At 39.2% G+C, this 23,411-nt stretch overlaps 1 protein-coding gene across 1 annotated transcript in view; it reads left to right on the top strand.

Annotated features, from left to right (window-relative positions):
* The first annotated feature begins 3,612 nt into the window (after positions 1-3,612).
* mcf2l2 (MCF.2 cell line derived transforming sequence-like 2) overlaps positions 3,613-23,411 on the top strand; it is a 407,668-nt gene continuing 387,869 nt past the window's right edge. Inside the window, exon 1 of the mRNA XM_072255231.1 lies at positions 3,613-3,727. Within this exon, the coding sequence (XP_072111332.1) occupies positions 3,649-3,727 (79 nt within the window). The 5' untranslated portion in view covers positions 3,613-3,648. The remainder of the gene's footprint in view (positions 3,728-23,411) is intronic.

Here is a 23,411-nt window from a genome sequence, read left to right as displayed (position 1 = left end):
TTCAATTCCTGTCGCTGTCTGTAAGGAATTTGTTTGTTCTGCCTGTGACAGCGTGGGTTTCCTCCCACATTCCAAGGGCGGTTAGGTTTAGTGCAGCGGTCCCCAACCACCAGGCCGCGGACCGGTACCGGGCCGCAAAGCATGCGCTACCGGGCTGCGAGGAAACGATATGATTTGGCGATATGAGTCAGCTGCACTTTTCCTCATTCCCTGTCACGCCCACTGTTGAGCTTGAACACACGCGCGGTCATTACCTGCGTGTCATCCATGTCAGCGCGGGAAGGAGATCAACTCCTCAAGCTTGCAAATGATGACAGGCTGGAAAGTATGTTTGACATAACATCTCTGCCGGCAGTCTGGATCAAAGTCAAGGCTAAATATCCTGAGATAGTCAGGAAAGCACTGAAAACATTGCTTCCATTTCCAACATATCTCTGCAATGAATGCAACGAAAACTAAATTGCAGAATAGACTGGACATAAGGAACCCCGTCGGACTATCGCTGTCTCCTGTCACCCCTCGATGGCACTATCATGTTGCAGGAAAACAAGCCCAGGGCTCCCACTGATTCAGTGATATTGGTGTGTTGCAATGATTTTATATGTTCATACCGGGAAAATATGCGCTGCGTGTTTAATATCCAAACGTTACTTAAAATTTTATGATGCTATTGACTTATATAACCATTTAACAATTACAGCATGGAAACAGGCCATCTCGGCCCTTCTAGTCCGTGCCGAATGCTACTCTGACCTAGTCCCACCGACCTGCACTCAGGCCACAACCCTCCATTCCTTTCCTGTCCATATACCTATCCAATTTTTCTTTAAATGATAATATCGAACCTGCCTCTACCACTTCTACTGGAAGTTCGTTCAACACTTACTTCAAGCTCCCCTGATAATTGACCTATCACTATATTCATGCAAGGAAAGTATGCGCTGTGTGTTTAATATTAAATTCATTAGATAAACCCTTTTAGAAAGGAAATTGAGTATATTAGCCACTTATCACCGATATTCGGGCCGTGATTAACATGCCCCCTCCCCCCCGACCAGAATCGCCAAAAACGATTTATAGAAAAAAGCGTACACGCATGCGCACTGGTGCCGGCACAAGGCTTCATGGTCATTGTAGTCTTTACGGGGTAAACCCAGAGTATTCGACTGCTACTCTCGTCCATTGGCAACCCTACCACCTCCACGCCCCCCCCCCCCCCCCCGGGTCGGCCGGTCCGCAAGAACATTGTCAATATGAAACCGGTCCGCAGTGCGAAAAAGGTTGGGGACCCCTGGTTTAGTGAGTTGTGGGGATGCTATGCTGGCACTGGAAGCATGGGAACACTTGCGGGCTGCCCAGTGTAATCCTCGCCGATTTGATTTGACAAGTTTTGCCGTATGTTTTGATGTACATGTGACAAACAAAGATTATCTTTAGATTTTCAGCATGGTTGTGAGAAAGAACTATTTAGAAGACAGTGGGAGAAGATTAAGTGTCTTGGAATTTCAGGAGGGTAGAAATTAAATAGCAGTTAAAGATGGATTCTGGTTTGACAAGGTAGTTTTCTTAGTTCTTCTGATAATATGCACATCAATAATTTAGATTTAGAGTTAGGAGGACTGTTGTCTACATTTTCAGATGATACCAATTCCCAAAGAACCTGCAGGTAGTTGTGGATGCCTCTTAAATACCATAGGTGTGGTGGATGTGCTTCCTAGTACATGGTCCGCACAGAATGTTTGTAGGTATCTATGAATTAATTCCACAGAGGAGGCATCAATTTGACAATGAGTGTAAGTTGATATCAACTGTGCATGTTTTATGTATCTTGAACCTCGGTGATTGACATGTATGGAAACATGAGGGTCTTGTTATTATGATTGGAAACATGACTGGAGTCTTGCTAAGGCTTATTAAGGCATTTGTCAGACTGCACTTGCAGTATTGTGGGCAATTTTGGACCCCTTATCTAATAAAGGATGTGCTGGCTTTGGAGAGCATTCAGAGGAGGTCTAAGACGATGATCCCAGGAATGACAGGATTCACATTTGAGGAGAGTTAGATAGCTCTGGGTCTGAACTCGCTGGAGTTCAGAAGAATGGGGAGGGGGTGATCTCATTGAAACCTATTGAATATTGAAAGGTCTAGATGGAGTGGATGTGGAGAGGACATTTTCTTTACTGAGGGAGCCTTGACAGAGGGCACAGCCTCAAAATAGGACGTCCGTTTAGAACAGAGACGGGGAGGAATTTCCTCAGCCAGATTGAGGAATTCATTGTCACAGACGGCTGTGGAGGCCAAGACATTGGGTATATTTAAAACTGATGTTTATAAGTTCTTGTTTAGTGAGGATGTCAAAGGTTATGAGGAGAAGGCAGGAGAATGGGGTTGAGAGGGATAAAAAAAATCAGCCATGATGGAATGGCACTGCAGACTTGATGGGCTGAATAGCGTAATTCTGCCTCATGCATTATATATTAAACAGGCTATCAGGTCACAATTGCATTTTGAAATCACTCTTAAGATAGGACATAATTGCGTACTGCTTAAAATGATCATGTCTGAATTTCAACAGCAAAGATTTAAAATTGCTCACTCCAGCACAGATTTGTTCTCCTTCCCTCGGTCAGCATCATTTTACACAGGGATTTCAACTATAATCCTTTCTGCCTTTTGAGCCACTCAATTACGGAATTTTTGTAGGGTAGTTGCATTTACTTCCTGACCAACTTTACAACATCTGTTTGCATTTCTGTTATTTAAATCACATGCTGGTATGCTAATTGGCACATCAGTGACTGATGCATTGATTTCTGCTGTCATTTCAAAAACAAACCCTCGGGGTATTAGAGTCAGGTAGCAGCTGTTTCTCTGGGACTGTAGGAAAACCCTCAGCGACATCTATTCTTCTTGGAGGCCTTGACTTTTGTGGCTTTGCGTAGCTTGTCCATTTGGACTCTGGCAGGTAAGGGATACCCAAATATTACTGGTTATTTTCAGCATTCAACAAAAGCAGCAGCAGATGGGCACTTGTTAGCCGAAAATGTTTAATTGTTGTTCATAAAAAGGAAAGTCCGGAGGGAAAATAGTGTGTTAAGTTGATGAAAGATTACCTAAGACTAAAAAGCTTCTTTTTAATGAATCCAGTGTAAACATGAATTTAATTCCAATCCAGCTGTAAAGCAGACTGCTTAAATTGACACAACTAAAACCTGCAGGCCAATAGCTTTTTAAAAGCTTTTGTAGTTCCAGTCCTGTGAATCCATTGCTCCGGGATTTGATTTGAAGTCCTGTCACCCAGCATCTCCCGTGAGGCAGGTAGCTGCACACTGATTTGCTACTTGAGCCTGACTCAGTGTTAGTAGAAATGAGCAGCAAGCGGCTTTAATGCAGAATTTCATGTGCTTTGTCCTCACATTTTAAGAAAAAAACCTAGATGCTAAGTGTCCTTGGCCTAACCCTATATTTTTTTTCTTTAAAAATAGGAATGTGTTGAATATATTGAAGATATAAAAAATAATCTTGTCTAAAATAACTGCATCAGCTCCTGTATCTTGAATGGAATATTGCTGCTGGGAGTGGCACTTGCCTTTGTGTGTTTGAGAAGCTTCCATCGGAGCAGCTGTAGATTTGGAGCTGAGGACTGAGATGCTCCTCTGTCTAAGGGAAGAAGAAATGTCACATCAAGAACTCACACAGCGACTGGTCAATGTCATTACTCATGTTGGTAAGAAACAATTGAATTGTTTAAATTTATTTAGCTCTATGGCAAAGTGTCTGCAGGAGCAGCACAGATAAATGCATTTCAAACCTATAGGCTGAAAAATAATATTTCTGCAACATTTGTGAAATTATAGTCAGGGAAGAACATTGGGAAGTATTCGCAAGACATGTAAATGTAGTTGGAATAATTTTTAAAATCAATCAATCTGGTATAACAGCACAGAGGGGAAAAAGCATTCTGGTTAGTAATTTCTGGTTAATAATTGAAATACTTCCTGCCATTTCAAGCAACTTGTTCTAACAGAATAAAGATTTATGACTGAGGTATTAGGTTCACAATCCCGGTTGTTAGTGGACAGTATTCACAAAAGAAAACTGCTTTGGTTTCATTACTAATCTGCACTTAGTCAAGAGGGACCATAGGGACAGAATAGATAAAAGATGAATGTTACACTGATGCCTATGAGTGAGATCATGGTTGCAACATCTATGTGATGAGAGATTAGATATCTGATCTTTGTTTGCTTTGATTTTGTAGTTCATTATATTATTGGTTTTAAGGGAGAAATATGTCCTGGTTACTAGTTTTTTTTCCATAATGAATAAGCACATAAAGAATTTTTAAAGGAATATTGTTTCGTGTTTATTCATTTGTCCTTCAAATGATACTGATTTTGAGTAAAAAGAAGTTTGCATTTAATTTTATTTATTAAGGTAACACTTAATTAGTTCAGCTGTTAGTTTTCTTGTCTCCTGAAACAAAACAATAGATGGTTGCTAACAACCAGAAGACAATTACCTCATCAGGGGATTCAAATGATGTCATATGAGATAAAGTCATTTTATTACACTGTACTTTGAGCTGTAATATTGGAATATGATCAGTAGCATCGGCTACCATTTGTATATTTTCTCTGTTCACTAATAGAAATTAAAAAGGCAATATTATATGTTCATACACATAATCAGAGGAAATAGTTAATAATGCAACCTTCCCATAAATTTCCATCTGTTGCTGAAATTATTTTTATGAACTGTACCTCGTGCCTTTTGTCTACAGTGTGGGAAGCTCATGGTTAAAATTTAATAATTTGTGATTGTGTTGACAACTTCTCATGTTAAGAGTGCCGTGATGCTTGAAAGGGTCGCCAATAGTTTACTGATCATTAAATCATCTAGTAGCTTGCCCACAGTAAAACAGAGTTATGAAATCCTGTCTCAGCTGGGGAATTTCATCCCATAGATCACAGTCATATAGGTGACTTGTGTATGTTACTGACATGGAGGCATATTCAGTGTTTAAGTGAGATAATGTAGAGCGTTATCATACAAGGAATTACTCTTGCACATCCATAGTGCAAGTTGCTGCTTTTTGTCCATTTTGCAGTTGGGTTCCTGTGAATAGGTGAGAAGAGAGAAAAATGGCACAACATTCTTCAGATTATAGCAAGGAGTAAATTATTGGTAGAAAATGTTTGAGAGGGCATTTTAGAAGGAAGCTGTGACCACCTCTGCAACGGCACTGAGGTGTATTGTTTAAAAACCTCACCTTTGAGCCAGAAGGTTTCATTTTCACGCTTCACTCCAGAGACTGAAGTGCGTATGTTATGCTAGGAGTTCATTGTAGTGCTGAAGGTATACAATACTATTGTAAATTCTTTTGTATGAAGCGAAAAGAACATGGATCATTCTGAAGAGGAACTGGAGAGTTTTCACAGTAATAACACCCATTCCTGAATCAGCAGCATCACTAAAATGATGATCTTGTCAGCTCCTTTATTCCCATTGCCTCATACTTGTTATGTACTTTCTGATAGCCTGTGTCATGGCAGATGTTTCTTTTTTTTTTACACACACAAAATCTTTCTCATTGATTTTTTAAAAAAAAACATGATTCAAAATAAATGAGCATCTTATATAAAATGGAAATGCTAGAAAACAGTATAGCCGCTTTCACTGAATTAGCCACAGCATATTTTATCAAATATATTACCCTAGTGCAAAGCCAAATATCAACACTACAATTTCTCTTATTATTTTTGAAATCCGTCTTTCTCAGCTGGTTGAAGAGGGCTTTTACTGCACTTTTCATGCTGAATGATGCAATCAAAACTAACACTAAGGTGCTAAACAAACATGGCTTGTATAGAAAATGGGAAAAATATAGGTATCATAACAGATTTCAGTCTTTTTAGACCTGTCAAAATTAGTTTTTCCCCCCCAAATGAAACTGTTTAATATAAACCAATGACAATGCTCTTTCAGTATGAAAGAGCCAGAAATTCTGAAATGTTAGATATTGCTTTGTGTTCCCACCCGGGTTCTGACAACTGTTGGTCTACAGTATGTTTAGCAAAGTATTCTTCAGATACCATTGCTGGTTCATTAAGAGCAGATGAGCTGCCTGAAAGATTGAATCATATTTTTGCAGGTAACTTATTTGATGTTGTAACTTGTCATGCATGGTAGAAATGATTTATGTTTACACTTTTAAACTGCACTTGAATTTTTTTTAACCTGACAAATGCTTCACATATTTTAAATTTTATGTACAAATTTTATAGGAATTTGTCAAGTACCTTGCCTTAAAATTAAAACGTTTTTAAAAAAAAAGTGATAAATTTGATGAGATAAGTGAGGGATTTTTGAGCATGTTTGCAATGTTCGATTAATTCAAGCTGTGCATTGTGTGGAGACGAAAGCATAGATTAAAGTTTGGTGATTTTAAGTGAACACTGGATGCTGCTATTTCCAGAATTATTATTTTCTTTTAGCCTGAATATACACTTGGTGACCACTTTACCAAGTACACCTGTGCTTCTACTTGTTAATGGTCAAGAGGTTTAGTTGTTGTTCCGAGCAAACATTGGGGTGGTTTTAGTATCTAAGAAACTGCTGATCTCCTAGGATTTTCATGCACAGCAGTCTCTATAGTTAACAGAGAAATGTGTGATAAACAAGTTCTCTGGGTGACATTGACATCCCTCATTAACAAGGCAGGGGAGAATGGCCAGACTGGTTCAAGCTGACAGTAACTCAGACAAACCATACATTGCAACAGTAGTGTGAGCGCAGAACACATCAAACCTTGAAGTGGATAGGCTACAGCAGCAGAAGACCACAAACATACACTCGGTGACCACTTTATTAGGTACAGGAGATATCTAACAAAGTGGCTACTGAATGTAATACTTATAATAGTTTCAGCTTGAGCATAAGGTTTAAGGAGCAGTGTGGATATTCTTCTGACCTGAATGTCAAGAGAGCTCGGTTCAGAAATTAATATGCAGCCCCGTTAGCCATATTATTTAGTCCATGCAATTATTGGCGATAGAAATCAAATCAGTGTGATTTCACTCTGTTGCGTGCTTTCACTCTACCTTATTTGTTGAAACTCAAGCTAGTTTCTCATGTTGGGGAAGTGGGGGGTGATGCATGAATTTTACTTTAGGGGGGCCCATTATGAGTATCTTTATCAGTTACTCCGTTCAGGCAGCTGTGAGATGCCTGCCAGCCTTGATTCTGGGGCACAGAGGGACCACATCCTTCAGTACCTAGCTGACTCTGACATTAACAGACATCCCACCTCTCTTGGAAGTTCCGGGAGTCTCCTGCATATTTATAGCGGCTTCCTGACGCTCGCAAATTATATACAATATCCCAGAAATCGATTTTTTTTTTTTTGAGTGAGTGGGGGGTGGGGAGAGAGAGATGTAGTGAAAGAGTGACAGAGAGAGCATCCTGATTGGTCTCTCTTTGTGCTAAGTAGACCTATCAGTTTTCTCTGTGGATGGGCTTTACAGTCTCTGTCTCTGTCTCTATTTCATTGTCCATCAGTTCAGTTTAGTGTCCTGCAGCACCATGACAGAGTGTTCCAAAAAAAAAAGAAAATATAAAATGTACTTCACCCCAGACTACACTAAAGTGTACCCCTGTCTAATAAGGTTCAAAAATAATGACCGTGTTGCTCGCTGCACTGTTTGCAACAGTGACTTTTCTGTTGCCCAAATGACTGTAAAAGACATGCTGAGGTGAGTCCTGGATTATGTCTGAACTAACCTTGAAGGACTGGTGCCAAACTACAAGTTTGCCAATTGTTGAGTTCTGAGGGAAGTTGTCCAAAGTAAAACCTGTGAGCACAGGGCAGTTGAGATTCAAACAGCTCTGCCAGTTGATGAAGCTGCTTTTGGTGCTGCCAAGTTCTAATTGTGATGTAGAAAGGGCATTCAGCATGGTGCGTCACATTAAGACAGAATTCAGAAGTCAGCTGTCTCACAAAACACTTGTGAATATGATGTCTTGCAAGATTAACAAATTCATTGACACAGACTGCTATGAGGTTGAGACTTCCCGTTGAGACCTCCCTGAAATGAGTTTTTGCAGGGTGGAATGTCTGCAATAAAGGAAAGAATTTCTAACTACAGTTCTGACAAATGGTTAATACTGAATCATAATGGTACAATATTAGTGATTATTACAAGCAGGACTTGGTAGTTCTGTTGGGAAGCTAACTAGCTATCCTGCTCAATATTCTGTAATAGCTGCAACTCTCCCTCACAACACTGAATGTGGTCCATTATCCCTCTGAACCCCATTCTCTTGCCTTGTCCCTGTAACTTTTGATATCCTGTCTAACCAAGAACCTATCAATCTCTCTCTATAAATTGTGGTGCCCTATTTTATAATTACCCTTTGTGCCAATCTGAAATGGTTGTAGTTTATTTCAATTGTGGATTGGCAAGGTGTTAAAATGGGGTTACCAATGATGCCATCTACAAATAACTTGAATCCATTGCCCACACTAATCTATTCTTCAACATCTGATCATTGTAATCATTGTAAGAACAAATTGGTCCACACTCTTTCCTGAGCCAAGAGTTAACGCTTTAGAGGCACTTTCTGGTTCACCCGCATGTGAGAAAACTCTCACAAATCAGCTTTGTGATTGTTCCTGCTTTGAATGGTTGGCAGAATATCAGGAAAATGCCACAAAACCTCCCTGAAATTATTGGAAAAATGTTGGCATTATTCACCAAGCACAAGTTTCCCAGGGTTTTATCAGTAATGACTGTTGTAGATAATAATCTTGTCTTAATTTTTTCCATTTTTAATACTATAGTGTAATAGATTTTATAACTGTGTGTGATAACACAAACCATGAGTCTAACAGTATGAATCTTCATGTTCTGAGCAGTGCTATTCATAAGTGCACCTTCAATATTTCAGTAGTAAGGAGGAGATATTAGAGACCACACACACATTGTTGAGCCACATAGCATCACGTGCAGAGGAACAGTCAAAGAATGCTTTTCTCAGTTTCACTTCTACCATCCAAGATCCTGGATTTTCAAAAATGTAGAAAGTGGAAGGGTAATAGTTGAATGAGCTCCCACTCGGTGGCACATCCTTAAAGTATTCCATTTGAACTTTGGAGTGGCATACTCTGTGGTCATTCACAATACCCCTACCTACTTCATGTGGTTATGGCAACATGGCAGCCTATTGGAATTCTATTATCTTGAAGCAGTGAGTGACTTGCTGTCCTATTTACAACAGTCAGAGATCTTAAAGGGGTCAAGCTACCACCATCTGCAAATGAACCAGAGCACAGGGTAGGTACAGGTTGGCAACGCTGTGAGAATCTGACAGGATTAGACTACATAAGAGAGCAGGTCTTTAGCAGTGGGATTCTTTTAGTGAAAGAAAATGAGGTTGAGATTCTGGATTGGCTGAAAACTGATAAGGGGAGGATACTAGAAAAATTAACTGAATTAGGAAGCGCACCTAATCCAAATGGATGTATTCTAGGCTGCTGAATAAAGAGAAAAATTCAGGGAGTCTGCCGACAGATTAAGGGATGGTGTTTGAGGATTTAAAAAGTTGTTCAAAATATTATCTAGCTATAAACCCAGCAATTGGATAACACTGGTCTCAGTGAAAGAGAAGTTCTGGAAACAGAAATTGGGGACAGTCAATTGGCTGTGCAGATTGAAAGCCAGCATGGAATTGCTAATGACAAATCATACCTAATTAACTTGATAGTTTTCAAAAGTGAGGTGACAGAGGACCAATGAGAGAGATGTAGATGATGAGTATATACAGTATACTCTTTCAAAGGGTATTTGATAAGATGTGGTGTAATAGATTTGCAACAAAAATGAAGGATGTGGAATGAAATGAAGTTTGCTTTTGTAATGGAGGCAAGTACAGAATGGAATTCTCTAGCAGTTGGTTTGAGGCCTTCTGCCCCTTTAAAATAAGGATTTGTGTGGATGCATGGAGCAAAATTGTCTAAACACAGAATTTGGAGCATGGTGAACAATGGGGAGGATATAGACTGGGTGGTGGAATGGGTTGGTAGGTACCAGTTAATACAAGAAATGGTACGTCGTCAACTTGGATAGAAAGAACAAGAAGCTAAACTGGAGGTGGAAACACAAACATCTACATTTCAAATCTGACCAGTAGACAGTTCAAATTGCAAACTAAAGCCAATTACTTTTCATTTCAATTTGTGTTAAGTTTCATTATACAGCTGACATCTTATATTTAAAATATTTCCTAGCTTTATCTTCAGAATTGGTGAAAATCAGTTTTTACATTTAACTGTTTAAACATGATTAGAAATGTAGGGTTTGCTGTTCATTTCCTGTCTGGTATAGGGACACAGATCGGAAACAGTGCAAAGGGAAGAAAGTCATCTTTGATTGCAAGATAAACACTTGCAGCTGCTGGTTTTACTTGCCACAGAAATTTGAATTTATTGAAATCTAATGTGTGGAGGTGAGTGCAGTTGATGGACAAAATTCTCACATGTTATGACCATAAGGAACTTTTTGCCCTTAATCCCAAGAGATTTGTTCTCAGCTGTACTAAACATGCAATAATTTTGAATCTGAAATCTGTTTCCAATTGATTTCATTGAACTAAATTTTGATAATGCAGTTTATAGTGCGTCTGACTAAGAACTGCTTCCCAGCTGAGAGTGTCTTTTGCTAATTGTTTTGCAGGTGTACCTACAATAATGTGACTTGGGTCTAAAATAAAATTCTCTTTTCACAGGAACTTTAGACATTCATTCTATGTGTTAAAGTAAATTGCACTTAGGTCAAATTCTCATCTTTTAAAAAGCATAATTAAAAATATAAAGCTACGTCTTCTGAGCTTGGTTATTTGGTTCAGCGTTAGCTTTTTCTCGGACTGTTGCTACCTGCAAATGAAACATTGTTTTAATATCTAGCTCTCAGCATAAGCCCTAGAATGGATTGTCAGAATGTGATGATGAGAAGGGAACTAAATTCAAAATTGCATTTTGCGATTAATCCATGCCAATGAATGCAAGAAGCATGGTAATTTGTGGTAATTAACATGATTAATGTTCAGCTCGTACAATTTGTTCTGTTGTGCAATTATGTCTTTCTTGAACTGGCCATTATCGCGATTGGCTGGACTCATCTGATGCTTGTCTGTTCAGTTTAATGCTAACCAGTATTTTATTTAAAGGAGGAGATGCTGGCAGCCATTTTACAAATCATTCTCATTTGAATATCATTAAAGAACAGTGTAGGCAGGGAGGGAGCAGTCTCTAAAATCTTTGGGTCTTGTCTTAGAGGACGTGAACAGAGAAAAATATCCTTCATTAATAAGAAACCAGTAAATTCTGTAGGTTTGTTCTCAGAAGGCAGAGAGAGCAGCCAATACCAGGAAGCCAATATCAGGATTCAAAATTTGAAGTTCCTAATGCAAGGTCACAAAGAAGTTCAATGGACTCACTGGGCTGGTATAAGAGATTGGATCTTAAAATGTACCAAGAGCTTCAGTCACTTCTTGTTTCGCTGCAAATTTAAAATCCACCCAAATCTGAGAGCATCATTCATATCATTTAATTATATATGGCAACCTGCGAGTTATTGCAAACACCTTCAGCTCCAGTTTGCAGTAAGCCAGGTGGATGAAAGTTTATTGCTACGGTCATCTAGATAGCAATCGAGATGCCAGTCATCTGGTCCATTCTGCACTTATGGTTGTGGCTGCTGCAGTAAGGGAGATTTCAGTGTAGGCTTCACTGTGGAAGCATACACATTTCTCCCATAATTTCTTACCCGGGCTCCATACAGGGGAATTTTTCCCTTAACACCCAAGATGAATAGACATGTGGTTACTAATGACCTTTATCCTTCTCTTCATCCCTTCTCTTCCAGCAGCTCATTTGATCTGCATCCCCTCCAAACAGTCCTGCATTAGGAACACCAACTAATACAGTAATACCTAAAGTCTTTCTTCAGTACCTGGCATTCCTCTCCCTGTTGACTCCTGCAAAACAAAACAACTGCTGTACATTCCGGTGTTACCTGTGATACTGGTGTGCTTGAGCTGCAGGTGCCAGTTTAATACCCAGCTGGCACCAGCACCCAGGCAAGTTTGATAAACTTGCAGAATTTACAACTGTTTTTAAATGATAGGTAACTTAATTGAAATGCAACATTTAGAAAGCTATAGCAAAAGATGGGGAAATGGGAATCGGTGTCTTTCCAGAAAGCTGGCACAGTTGTAATGCCTCAATATTATTGCATTCAGACCAAATGAGTATACCCAAAATGTGGCTAAACATTTTGTACTTTTCTATTAAATTGTTAAGGATTTTGACATTTCCATCCATTCACTGGTTCCTTTCCACTTGATGTAGAAATCCACTTCTCTGACCTTCCCTACCAAATCCTTTATATTTAAGAATCTTTCTATTATTTTTTTTCCTTTGCCTTCTTTGCTGTGAGGGGATCAACCACAGCCTTTCTAATTTCCTATCATTGAAATTCCTCAATCTTGGCAATCTTCCCTGCATCCTTTCTGAGTCTGTAAAATTCTTTGTGTTATTGTTTAAGAAAAATATCAAAGTGCTGTCCCAGACCAACTATTGAATGAGTGTGATTTCTTTGTTTCAGTAGAAAATTTTACAAAGCTAAGTGCTATTATACATTCTTATCTGCTGTATCAACTTGTGTTCTCCCCAACTAGTATAAATAAGATTGTTTTAAAAAGTCTGCTTTCTGCTTCATTGTGGTGCTTGGATACAACTGTTTTGGTGAGTTCCTTCTCGCCCAGCGTGAATTATGTAATGGTGAAGTGTTGCCTATACTACCTGCCATGAGATTTTACTTCAGCTATTCTGATGGCACTGCACATCCCACCCCAGGAAGACGTGAAGCCTACATCAGTGAATGATGTATATTGCATTGTCAACAGCCTTGAAATAGGATTGGCTGCCTTCATCATTGCTAGTGACTTTAATGAGACCATCTTCAAGAGTGTGTTACGAAAATAGTACCAGCATGCCTCCTGTCCCTACTGGGGTTCAACTACCCTTGACTATTGCTATACAACTATCAAATATACCTACTGAGTCAGCCCTCTGCCCACACCAGATTCCGCTCTTCCTGTCTGCACTCAAAACAGAGACTGTTTCAGATAACTGTTGATCCAGTACATAGAGTTGCACAATGCTGGTCTGAGGAAATAGATGAGCTTCTATGCAGCAGTTTTTTTGAGTTGGTCGACTGGCCCACATTCAAAGACTCAGCAGCTACCTTAGACGAGTGTGTCACGACCATCACGGACCTTATCTGCAAATATGTTGAAGACTGGACACTCAGGATGAACTGGGAGATCCACTCCCTGCTGAAGTCTGGCACTGAGGTGTTCGAATCAGACAACCCTGACCTTCACAAGGATTGAGCTCTCTGGGATGCCAAAAGGCAATGCACATTCAAAATCAAGTCCCAGATCAGCCCTCAGTTGTGATGTGGTATAATGGGCTACAAAGTAAAGTCAGGCAGCATCATTGATGAGCCTAATCCATTCTATATACTGTCTTAAACAGAAAGGGATTGGAATGTCACCACCCACCCTGACACTTTCCAATGCACCTGACACGGATGTGAGTTCAGTCTTCCAAAGAGTGAATCTGTGGAAATCATCTGGCTAGTGTTACCAGCTGTGTCCTTAGATCCTACACAAATTCTGAGTGTATTTCCATATATTTTGAAGGTAATTCAACAATATCTGCAACACCATTGTGGTCCCATCATTTCTTCAAATACTTAAAAGTTATTGGACATAAGATGATTAATTGTGCTCTGAAAATGCAGCATCAAGATTTAATTAATTTTAATTATTGGTATGATAGTCTAAACATTTGGAATAGAAAATACTAAGAAAAAAATATTCTCAGTTTTTTTTTCATAATCTAGCAATAATACATGTAGGGAACAGGTTTATTTTTATTGGGGGAGGCCCTAGGGTGACGTAATGCATCTGTTACATAGTTGAATAGTGACAGAGTCAAATTTTCTAAATTAATTTACTTATTTCAGGGGTACAATGATGGTGTTTCAAACAAAACATTTTGTAATTGGTTTATAATTGTCATTATGTACTGAGGTAATATGGAAAAACTTGCTCACTGTTAATACTTATCAATTCATTACAACAGCACATTGGGGTAATACAGAACAATAAGAGTGCAGAATAAAGTGTTATAATTACAGGGAAAGTGTGGTGCAGATAGGCAGCAAGGTGCAAAGTCATAACAAGTTAGTTGTGATGTCAAGATTCCATTTTATCATACTAGGGAACCATGAAATAACCTTATAACAGTGGGTTAGAAGTTGTCCTCGAGGCTGGTGGTATGTGTTTTCAAGCTTTTATATCTTCTGCCAGATGGGAGGGAGAGAAGATAGAACATCCAGGGTGTGGGGGTTATTTAATTGTATTGGCTGCTTTACTGAGGCAGTGAGAAGTTTAGACGATGTCCATTGAGAGGCAGTTGGTTTCTGTAATGTGCTGAGCTGTGTCCACGACTCTTTCAGTGTCTTGAGGTCAAGGGCAGAGCCTTGCCATACAAAACTGTAATGCATCTGGATAGGATGCTTTCTGTGGTTGCATTGATTTATTTATATTTTTTTAAAAAAAAATTAATTGGTGGGTGTCAAAGAGGATGTGTCAAGTTTCTTTAGCCTCTTGGGTAAGTAGAGGCATGGGTGTGCTTTCTTGAGCATGCCTTCAATGTGGTTTGATGAGGAAACACAATTGGTGATGTTCACTCCTAAGAACCTGAGGCTTTCAGCCCTCTTGGCCTTAGCATTACTGATGTAAATAGGAGTATGAACACTGCACCTTCCCACTTCCTGAAGTCAATAACCAATTCTATTGCTTTGCTGACATTGAGTGAAAGACTTTTGTCATGATGCCATTTCATGAGGCTCTATCTCCTTGTACTCTGACGCATTGTTATTTGAACTGTGGTTCACCTTGGAAGTCTCACCTGCAAATTCCTAGATGGTGTTAGCATAGAATCTGGCCATGCAGTCATGAGTGTACGTGGAATAAAATAGGATAAGGATGCAGCCTTGTGAGCATCAGTGGAGAAGATAATTGTCTATCCTTGCCGATTGCAGTTTCTGGGTCAGGAAGTCAAGGATCAGGTAGCAAAGGGGGTGTTGAGTCCTTGGTCTGAGTTAGGAGATGAGTTTCATGTGTCTTCAAGTTATTTTTAATCAAGACAAGTATGAAATAACCAATCGTTAAATGATTTGGAAAAATAAGTAATTTTAAAACATTCAAAAATAATAATCTGAAGTCAGATATTTCTACATCACTTGTTCTAGGTTCTTTGGATGACTGTATTTAGTATTTCAGCAACATTTGAATAATGTAAATTTTCTGATTCAGCATACTTTGCTTACACAATTTATTATGGTCGTATGTATGAAGTATGTAAATGGCATGCGTCATCATGCCACTGTGTCAATAGTGCACACTTTTAAGGTTAAAAACAAATGTACACAAATTATTTCCTGGTACCATGTTTTATTTATTTTGATTAGTTTTGTGTTTCAGTTACAAAACATAACAGCAAACAGTTAAAAGTGCTGTGAGATGTTAGCATTTTTAAAAAATACACCATATTTTCTTTGCAAGAGAGAAATGGTTAAGTTAAATCAAAGCAAAAAACAGACACATTCACAGGTTCATAAATGGAGAGTACCAGGTGATAATCATAAACTTTTTTTTTTAAAAAAAGCGCAGAAATAGCTGGCTATGTCAGAAAGATAAGACACATTTGATTGCACAACTGATAACTGGTTCATGTATGCTGAGCAAATTGAGCAGTACTTTGAAGTAAATGAAATAGCCAATGAGAAGTGAGTGCCAGTTTTGCTGAGTGCATTGGGTTTAAAGGCATACAGTTTGCTTAGAAGTTTAACTGATCCAACCAAACCAGCTGAAATTAGCTGTTCTGATATCGTGAAATTACTTCAGGAACATTTAGAACCAAAACCATTACGAAACCTAGTGTTCCGCAAATGGAATCAAAAGGAAGGGAATCCATTTCAGCATATATGGTTGAATTAAAGAAATTGGCTGTTTAGTGATGGGCTTAATGATGCACTGAGAGATTTATTTAGTTTGTGGAATCTTACAAGAAAGTATTCAAAAATGGCTCCTAACTGAAGCACAACTTGCTTTTAAAAGAGCAGTTGAAATATCTGTATTAATGCAAACCAAGATGCAATTGGGTTGCAGTCAGGAGTGAAAGTGAGCATGAATAAAGTTGCAACATCTAAACAAACCTGCCTGGCCAAACAAATTGTGTTACTGTTGTGGAAGGGGCTCACATACATCAGACCAATGCAGGTTTAATGTCAAAACTTGCATAAAATGCAACAAATTAGGGCACATACAAAGAGCATGTGGTGCAGACAAAAATAAATGGACTACACAGGAGAAGAAAAAGATAAATAGTTGTAGTTTTTAAAAAGTGCTAATCTTCATGCAGTTGATGAAAAATCTGATAACAGTGAGACTGACACAGGACTGAGTAGCCTTGAGATTTGAAAATGTGAAAACTAACAATAGACAAGCTATATGGAAATCACTAGAAGTAAATGGTAAATTTATTAAATGGAGTTGGACTCTGACTGAGCTATTTCTGTCATTCCACAAAATGAATCTGGCACTTCAGAGATACTAAGTGAAGCCTACAGATATCCAACTAAAAACTTATACAGGGCAAAAGGTAACTCCTGTGGGAATAACATTTCTAAGAGTGAAATACATCAACTGACAAACCACATTGGGCTTGTATGTGGTTACAAACAGAGGGCCAGCATTGTGGGTACATGAATGGTTGAGACAACTACAATCTGCTTGCAGATTTGTCCATTTACATGCCACATCCCCTGCAATGGAGCCAAGTGAATGTGATTTAGGTAAGATGATGATGCTGTAACTCTCTCCATGCTGTATACCATGAGTTGTTGCCCAACAGAGAGCAAACAAGTGTTGGTGTCACCCTCTGTGCCTCTGATAGGAAAGCATATTGGACCAAGGAAGGACCGTGCTGCTCAGAGGAATCATGAAAGTAATGAAATCTGTGGTCTGCCTCCAACAGCTTTTGTAGGCAATGTATCTGAGGAAGCTTCTGATATGTTAAACCAGGCAGTTACTTATGAAATATGGCTTGGTTTTAAATGGAAGGGTGTTTAAGGAGCTTCAGGAAAGTTGCAAGCACTCGGCTTTTGTAAGTATATAGAACCAGAATCTACTTTTGCATGCGTTAAGGTTATTGCATGAACTTCAAGTGGTGGGGACGGGGGGGAACAGCTGCTTGTACAAGATGCAAAGACCAAAGCCTAGTTGGATGAATGGAAGGCCAAAAAGAGTCAATGGATGCACAAAAACAGGATTTGTCAGATGTTGTGGATGAGGAAACCAAGCGGAGAGATTAGATTGTAAAGGGAGCATTAGGAGGATTAATAAAATAATACTACAGAGAATTAAATGCACCATCCCATGATCAAGATGAACATCTAGATAGAAGAAAAAAAAAGAGGGGGATGACATAAGTGCTCGCAGGAAACTCGCATGAAACAAGGAGAAGGACGAGTTGGAAAGGAGAGGGGAGATACAGAAGAAACACAAGCAAGAAAAAGGGCAGGAACAAGAGCGTGATGTGGGTTCAGGACTGAATTTGAGACCGTGATAGAAATCGTGAGAGAACTGACGATAAGGCAATGAAGCGTGACTGAGAAAGGGATTGAGAGTGGGATGACGAGAGAGAAAGAAGCCGGGACCAGAAGAGAAGCAAGGATCAATGTAGATGCAGAAGGAAAAACAAGAAAAGGAGAAGAAAAAAATGAATGTCCTGAGCTTTCAGATCAATTTCCTGCTGTCCCAGAGTCAACTTCAACAACCACCAATCCCAGAACCTGAGATTCCTTCACAGCTACAAGTCTCACCTGCCAAGCAGTGATTTCTCCCACCCCCCATCAGAAAAAACATTATCCCACAAGAGTAAGGAAGTGTCTACAGCAAGTAAAAACTGTTGATGTGGCATAGATCACTATAGCTTTGGAATGGTCTTGAAGTTAGAAAGTTGAGAGTGATGTGACACTCACTCGTGAGGCTATGTTACAAGCCACATGAAGCCACAGGCTTCAAGGAAGACAAGGAATATAGCCTGAGCATTGGCCTTTTAGAATGTCGGAGGAACATGTGGCATTAGTGAAATGTACTCGTAGAATAGCCATTTGCTTCAGGCCGTGTTGGAGATAAGTTTGGGACGCTACTCTTGACATGCCAGTTGTGTAATGGCATCGGCACAGGACTTCGAAGTGAATAGTCCTGGGTTCGAATCTGGCTGGTCCCTTGCACGCGTTTCATCCATGCTGGGTAGGGCATCGAGCTGATTTTTAAAAAGAACAAAATGCTAAGGAAGTGGCAAAAAATACTGCTCATTGTGCCACAAGGTGTGAAAAGGAACAACACTCTTGACATATGTATGGAAATCTCCCAATGGATTTGGGCACACTGTTGGTATGCTCAGAAGTGCGCCAGTTTTCAGCTGCATGGATTGTGTGAAAGGTTTTCTGGGTAATGAGTTTTGTGTAAGACTCCCAGCATCTACAGTTTTGTTTTGTCTTTGTACTTGTACAAAGTTGTGACCACTGCATTATATTTTGGGCTATTTGGAAAGGAATCAAGACTTAAAACAAAAAATAAAGACTCTACCAAGATGATTATCTATCACTTGGTCATGACTAAAAAGTTAACATCGTATCAGAATAGTAGCACTGTCTTTGATGGTCTTTAACACAGAATCTCTGAGCTTTGGAACCAAGGATGCCTTTCACAATATTTATCACAGTTAATTTAAAATAACAAATTAATATCTGAGTCGCAGTAAGATTTTGAATCATGCTGTGTAATTACAGCACACTGAACACTAGAAAACAGCAAAATGAAGAAAATAATTTTCACCTGTGACTTGTAAATAGTGCATCCGAACAACTGAATCACAAATAGGCTTGACTGTTTTGGTCTGTGTTCACAGATGTTTACAATAAGTGTTACAATATTTGTATCACATGTTGTAATCCAAGTAAATCAGGGCCAAATTTGTTACTTTTTTAATATCTGGATTCAACAGTTGCTGAAAAATAGTAAACAGCCAACACTCTGCTCTCTGTTCCTATACTCAGACCTGGATATTTCAAATAAACTAATTATTTCCATAATCTGGCCATTGTTGTGAACACTTATATGTCCCTGTGACATGGGGAGATAAATAATCATTTCTTAACAGGTTGCTTGAATACGGTCTAAAGATGAAACAAACGTTGATGGCTGAGTTTCACACTCATTGAATGTGAAATTTTAAATTGAATTCAAAATTGAATTCACTCCTAAATACACTAGTTAATACACCATGAGGAAAGAATTTCTTTTTGGGCTGAGCTACAACATAACAAGTAAGTTTACCATTTCTTCACATTTGTTGACCAAAATTCCAAAATTGGCTCAGCACGGAGTCGGGCAGGAAGCACTAATGCCCTGAGCTTTGAAGGACTGGATGCATTCTGTTTGCATGGTAGCTTTACCCCAGCTGTACTCAAATGATAGGGGTTGCCATCTTGGTGGAAAAAATAAGGTAGATTTTTAATGTTTTGATTAATATTCTGTATCAATTTATACCAGCTAAATATTTCTAGAGATCATTTTTAATGACCCTGTACTGGCTATTTTTAACCATTTTTAATTAATGAAGGTATTTAGAACCGTGATGCCAAAATGGCAGCAGGACTGCAGCGGCAGGGTGCTGACTTTGATTAGGACCGTGATGCCAAAATGTTTGGGGCAACTCGGGGAATTGAGTGCTTAATGAATGTGTAGAGTAAGCTGCGGTAAATATACTCTGGCTGGTTTTCTTGAGATCTTTTCCTAAAGCCTGAACAGTAGGATAGTATTAGTCTTAACTATGAGTATTTAAGTACATAAAAAAAAAAATAAACATATAGATGTTTGTAATAGTGTGGCAGTAAAGATTATGTAATCTTTGTCTTGCAGCAAATACAGTGGTGCTAGAAAGTTTGTGAATCCTGCAGAATTTTCTCTATTTCTACATGAATATGACCTAAAATGTGATTAAAATCTTCATGCAAGTCCTAAAACTAGATTACAAGAATGTAATTAAATGAATAACACTAAGAATGTTAACTTTTTCTTTTTTCATTGGAAAAAAATGATCCATTGTTACATGTGTTTGTTGGAAAAAGTATTTGAACCCTTGCTTTCAGTAACTGGTGTGACCCCCTTGTACAGCAGTGACTTCAACCAAATGTTTCCGGTAACTATTGATCAGTCATGTACATCGGCTTGGAGAAAGTTTAGGCCATTCCTCCTTACCAAACTGCCTCGTCTCTGGGACGTTGGTGGGCTTCCTTGCATGAACTGCTTGCTTTGGGTCCTGTCACAACATTTCTACAGGATTAAGGTCAGGACTTTGACTTGGCCATTCTAAAACATGAATTTTCTTCTTTAAAAACCATTCTGCTGTTGATTTACTCTGGTCTTTGCATCATTGTTTTGTTGCATTATCCAGCTTCTATTGAACCTCACATGATGGACCACAACCCTGGCATTCTGTTGTAAAATGTCTTGATACAATTTTGAATTCATTGTTCCCTCGACGATTGCAAGCTGTTCCATGCCCTGAGGCAGCAAAGCAGCCCCAAATCATGATACTCCTTCCACCATGCTTCACAGTTGGGATGAGGTTTTGGTGTTGGTGCACAGTGCCTTTTTTTCCCTCCAAACATAGCAATGTGCATTTCTGCCAAAAAGTTCGACTTTTGTCTCATCTGTCCACAGATCATTGTTCCTGAAGCACTGTAGAACATCCAGGTGGTCTTTTGCAAACTTGAGACTTGCAGCAATGTTTCTTTTTTGAGAGCAGTGATTTCCTCTGTGGTGTCCTTCCATGAACACCATTCTTGTTCAGTGTTTTTCTTATTGCAGACATGTGAACAGAGACCTTAGCAAGTTCTAGAGATTTCTGCAGGTCTTTAGGTTCATTTTCACCACCTTCAGCATTGCATGTTGTGCTTTTGGTGAGATCTTTCCAGGATGCCCACCCTAGGGAGTGTACCAATAGCACCGAGTTTCCTCATTTGTGGACAATTTCTCTTAGTGTGGACTGATTTCCACTCCCATCTTTAGAAATGCTTTTGTAGCCTTTTCCAGCTTCATGCGTCCTCTACATTTCTTGCCTAAGATCTTCTGAAAGTTGTTCTGATTGAGATGTGGTGCACATAAACAGATCTTTCTTGAGAAGATCAGGCCCTATCAGTAACCTGACTTTGTGTGTCTTTTTTATGGGGCAGGGCACCTCTACAATCCACACCTCCAATCTCATCTCATTGATTGGAACACTTGACTCCAAAATAGCTTTTGTAGAAGGTATTACCCCAGAGGTGCACATACTTTTTCCAATATTATACATATTTGTTGGATGATTTTTCTCAATAAATAAACAAGTATAATTTTTTGTGTTATTTATTGTGTTCTTTTTAACTTTACGACTTACGTGAAGTTATGATCACGTTAGGTCATATTTGTGCAGAAACAGAAAAATTCTACATGGTTCACAAACTTTCTAGCACTACTGTGTTATAATGTGTTAAGTACCCAGGAAATTATAGACCAGTGAGTCTTACTTGAGCAGTGGGCAAGTTGTTGGTGAAGATCCTGAAAGGCAGGATTTATGGAGCATTTAGAGAGTCATAATCTGATAAGGGATAGTCAGCATGGCTTTGTCAAAGGCAGGTCATGCCTTACGAACCTGACTGAATTCTTTGAGGATGTAACAAAACAGATTGATTAAGGTACAGCAGTGGAGGTAGTGTATATAGATTTAAGTAAGGCACTTGATAAGGTTCCCATTGCAAGGCTCATTCAGAAAGTAAGGAGGCATGGGATCCAAGGAGACCTTGCTTTGTGGATCCAGAATTGGCTTGCCCACAGAAGGCAAAGGGTGGTTGTAGACAGGTCATATTCTGCATGGAGGACTTTAACTAGTGGTGTTTCACAGGGACCTGTTCTGGGACCCCTCCTCTTAGTGATATTTTTTTAATACAGGTATCCCCCGCTTTACGAAAGTTCGCTTTATGCCACTTCGCTTTTACGAAAGACCTACATTAGTACCTGTTTTTGCTAACTGAAAGAAATCCGAAGAGGATTTTCACTTTTACGAGAAAAGCGCCCGCTTTAAACTTGTGTTTACCCCGAGAAAGACTACAATGACCATGAAGACTTGCGCGGCCAGGTGTGTGTGCATGCGTGTGTGTGCTGACATTTTTTCTATAAACCGGTTTTGGCTAAATCTTCCCGATTCTGATAAGTGAAACTACACTGTACATACATTATTTCTACTTTATATAGGCTGTGTATTTATCATATTCCTGCTTTTACTATATGTTAGTGTTACTTTAGGTTTTCTGTGCTATTTGGTAGGTTATTTTTTGGGTTGGGAACGCTCAAATTTTTTCCATATAAATTAATGGTAATTGCTTCTTTGCTTTATTCCATTTCGGCTTACGAACGGTTTCATAGGAACGCTCTACCTTCGGATGGCGGGGGAAGTGTGTGTGTGTGTGTGTAAGTAAGTGTGAAGTGGTTCATTTCAGTAGGTTAAATTTGAAGACAGACAAAATATAAATGGTAAGTCTCTTGGCAGCGTGGAGGATCAGCGAGATCTTGGACATAGGACATTCAAAGCTGCTGCACAGGTTGTTAGTGTTGTTGAGAGGCATATAGTGTGTTGGCATTCATCAACAGTGGGATTGAGTTCAAGAGCTGTGAAGTAATGTTACAGCTATATAAGACCTTAGTTAGACCCCACTTGGAGAACTGTGTTCATAACTAGTCACCTTATTAAAGGAAGGATGTGAATACTATTGAGAGAGTGCAGAGAAGATTTACAAGGATGTTGCCTGAATTGGAGAGCATGTCTTATGAGAATAGGTTGTGTGAGCTTGTCCTACTTTCCTTGGAGCAGTAGAGGATGAGAGGTGACCTGATAAAGGTGTATAAGATGATGAGAGGCATTGATTGTGTGGATAGCCAGAGGCTTTTTTCCAGGGCTGAAATGGCTGACATGAGGGGGTATAGTTTTAAAGTGCTTGGAAGTAGGTACAGAGGGGGATGTCAGAGGTGAGTTTTTTCACACACAGTGGTAGATCCTTGGAATGTACTGCCAGTGATGGTGGTGGAAGTGGATACAATAGGGTCTTTTAAGAGACTCTTAGATAGGTACATAGAGCTTAGGAAAGTACAGGGCTATGCGGTAGGGA

The sequence above is a fragment of the Mobula birostris genome, chromosome 4, assembly GCF_030028105.1.
Source record: "Mobula birostris isolate sMobBir1 chromosome 4, sMobBir1.hap1, whole genome shotgun sequence".
Lineage (NCBI taxonomy): Eukaryota > Metazoa > Chordata > Chondrichthyes > Myliobatiformes > Myliobatidae > Mobula > Mobula birostris.
This window is presented reverse-complemented; position numbering and strand designations above follow the sequence as displayed.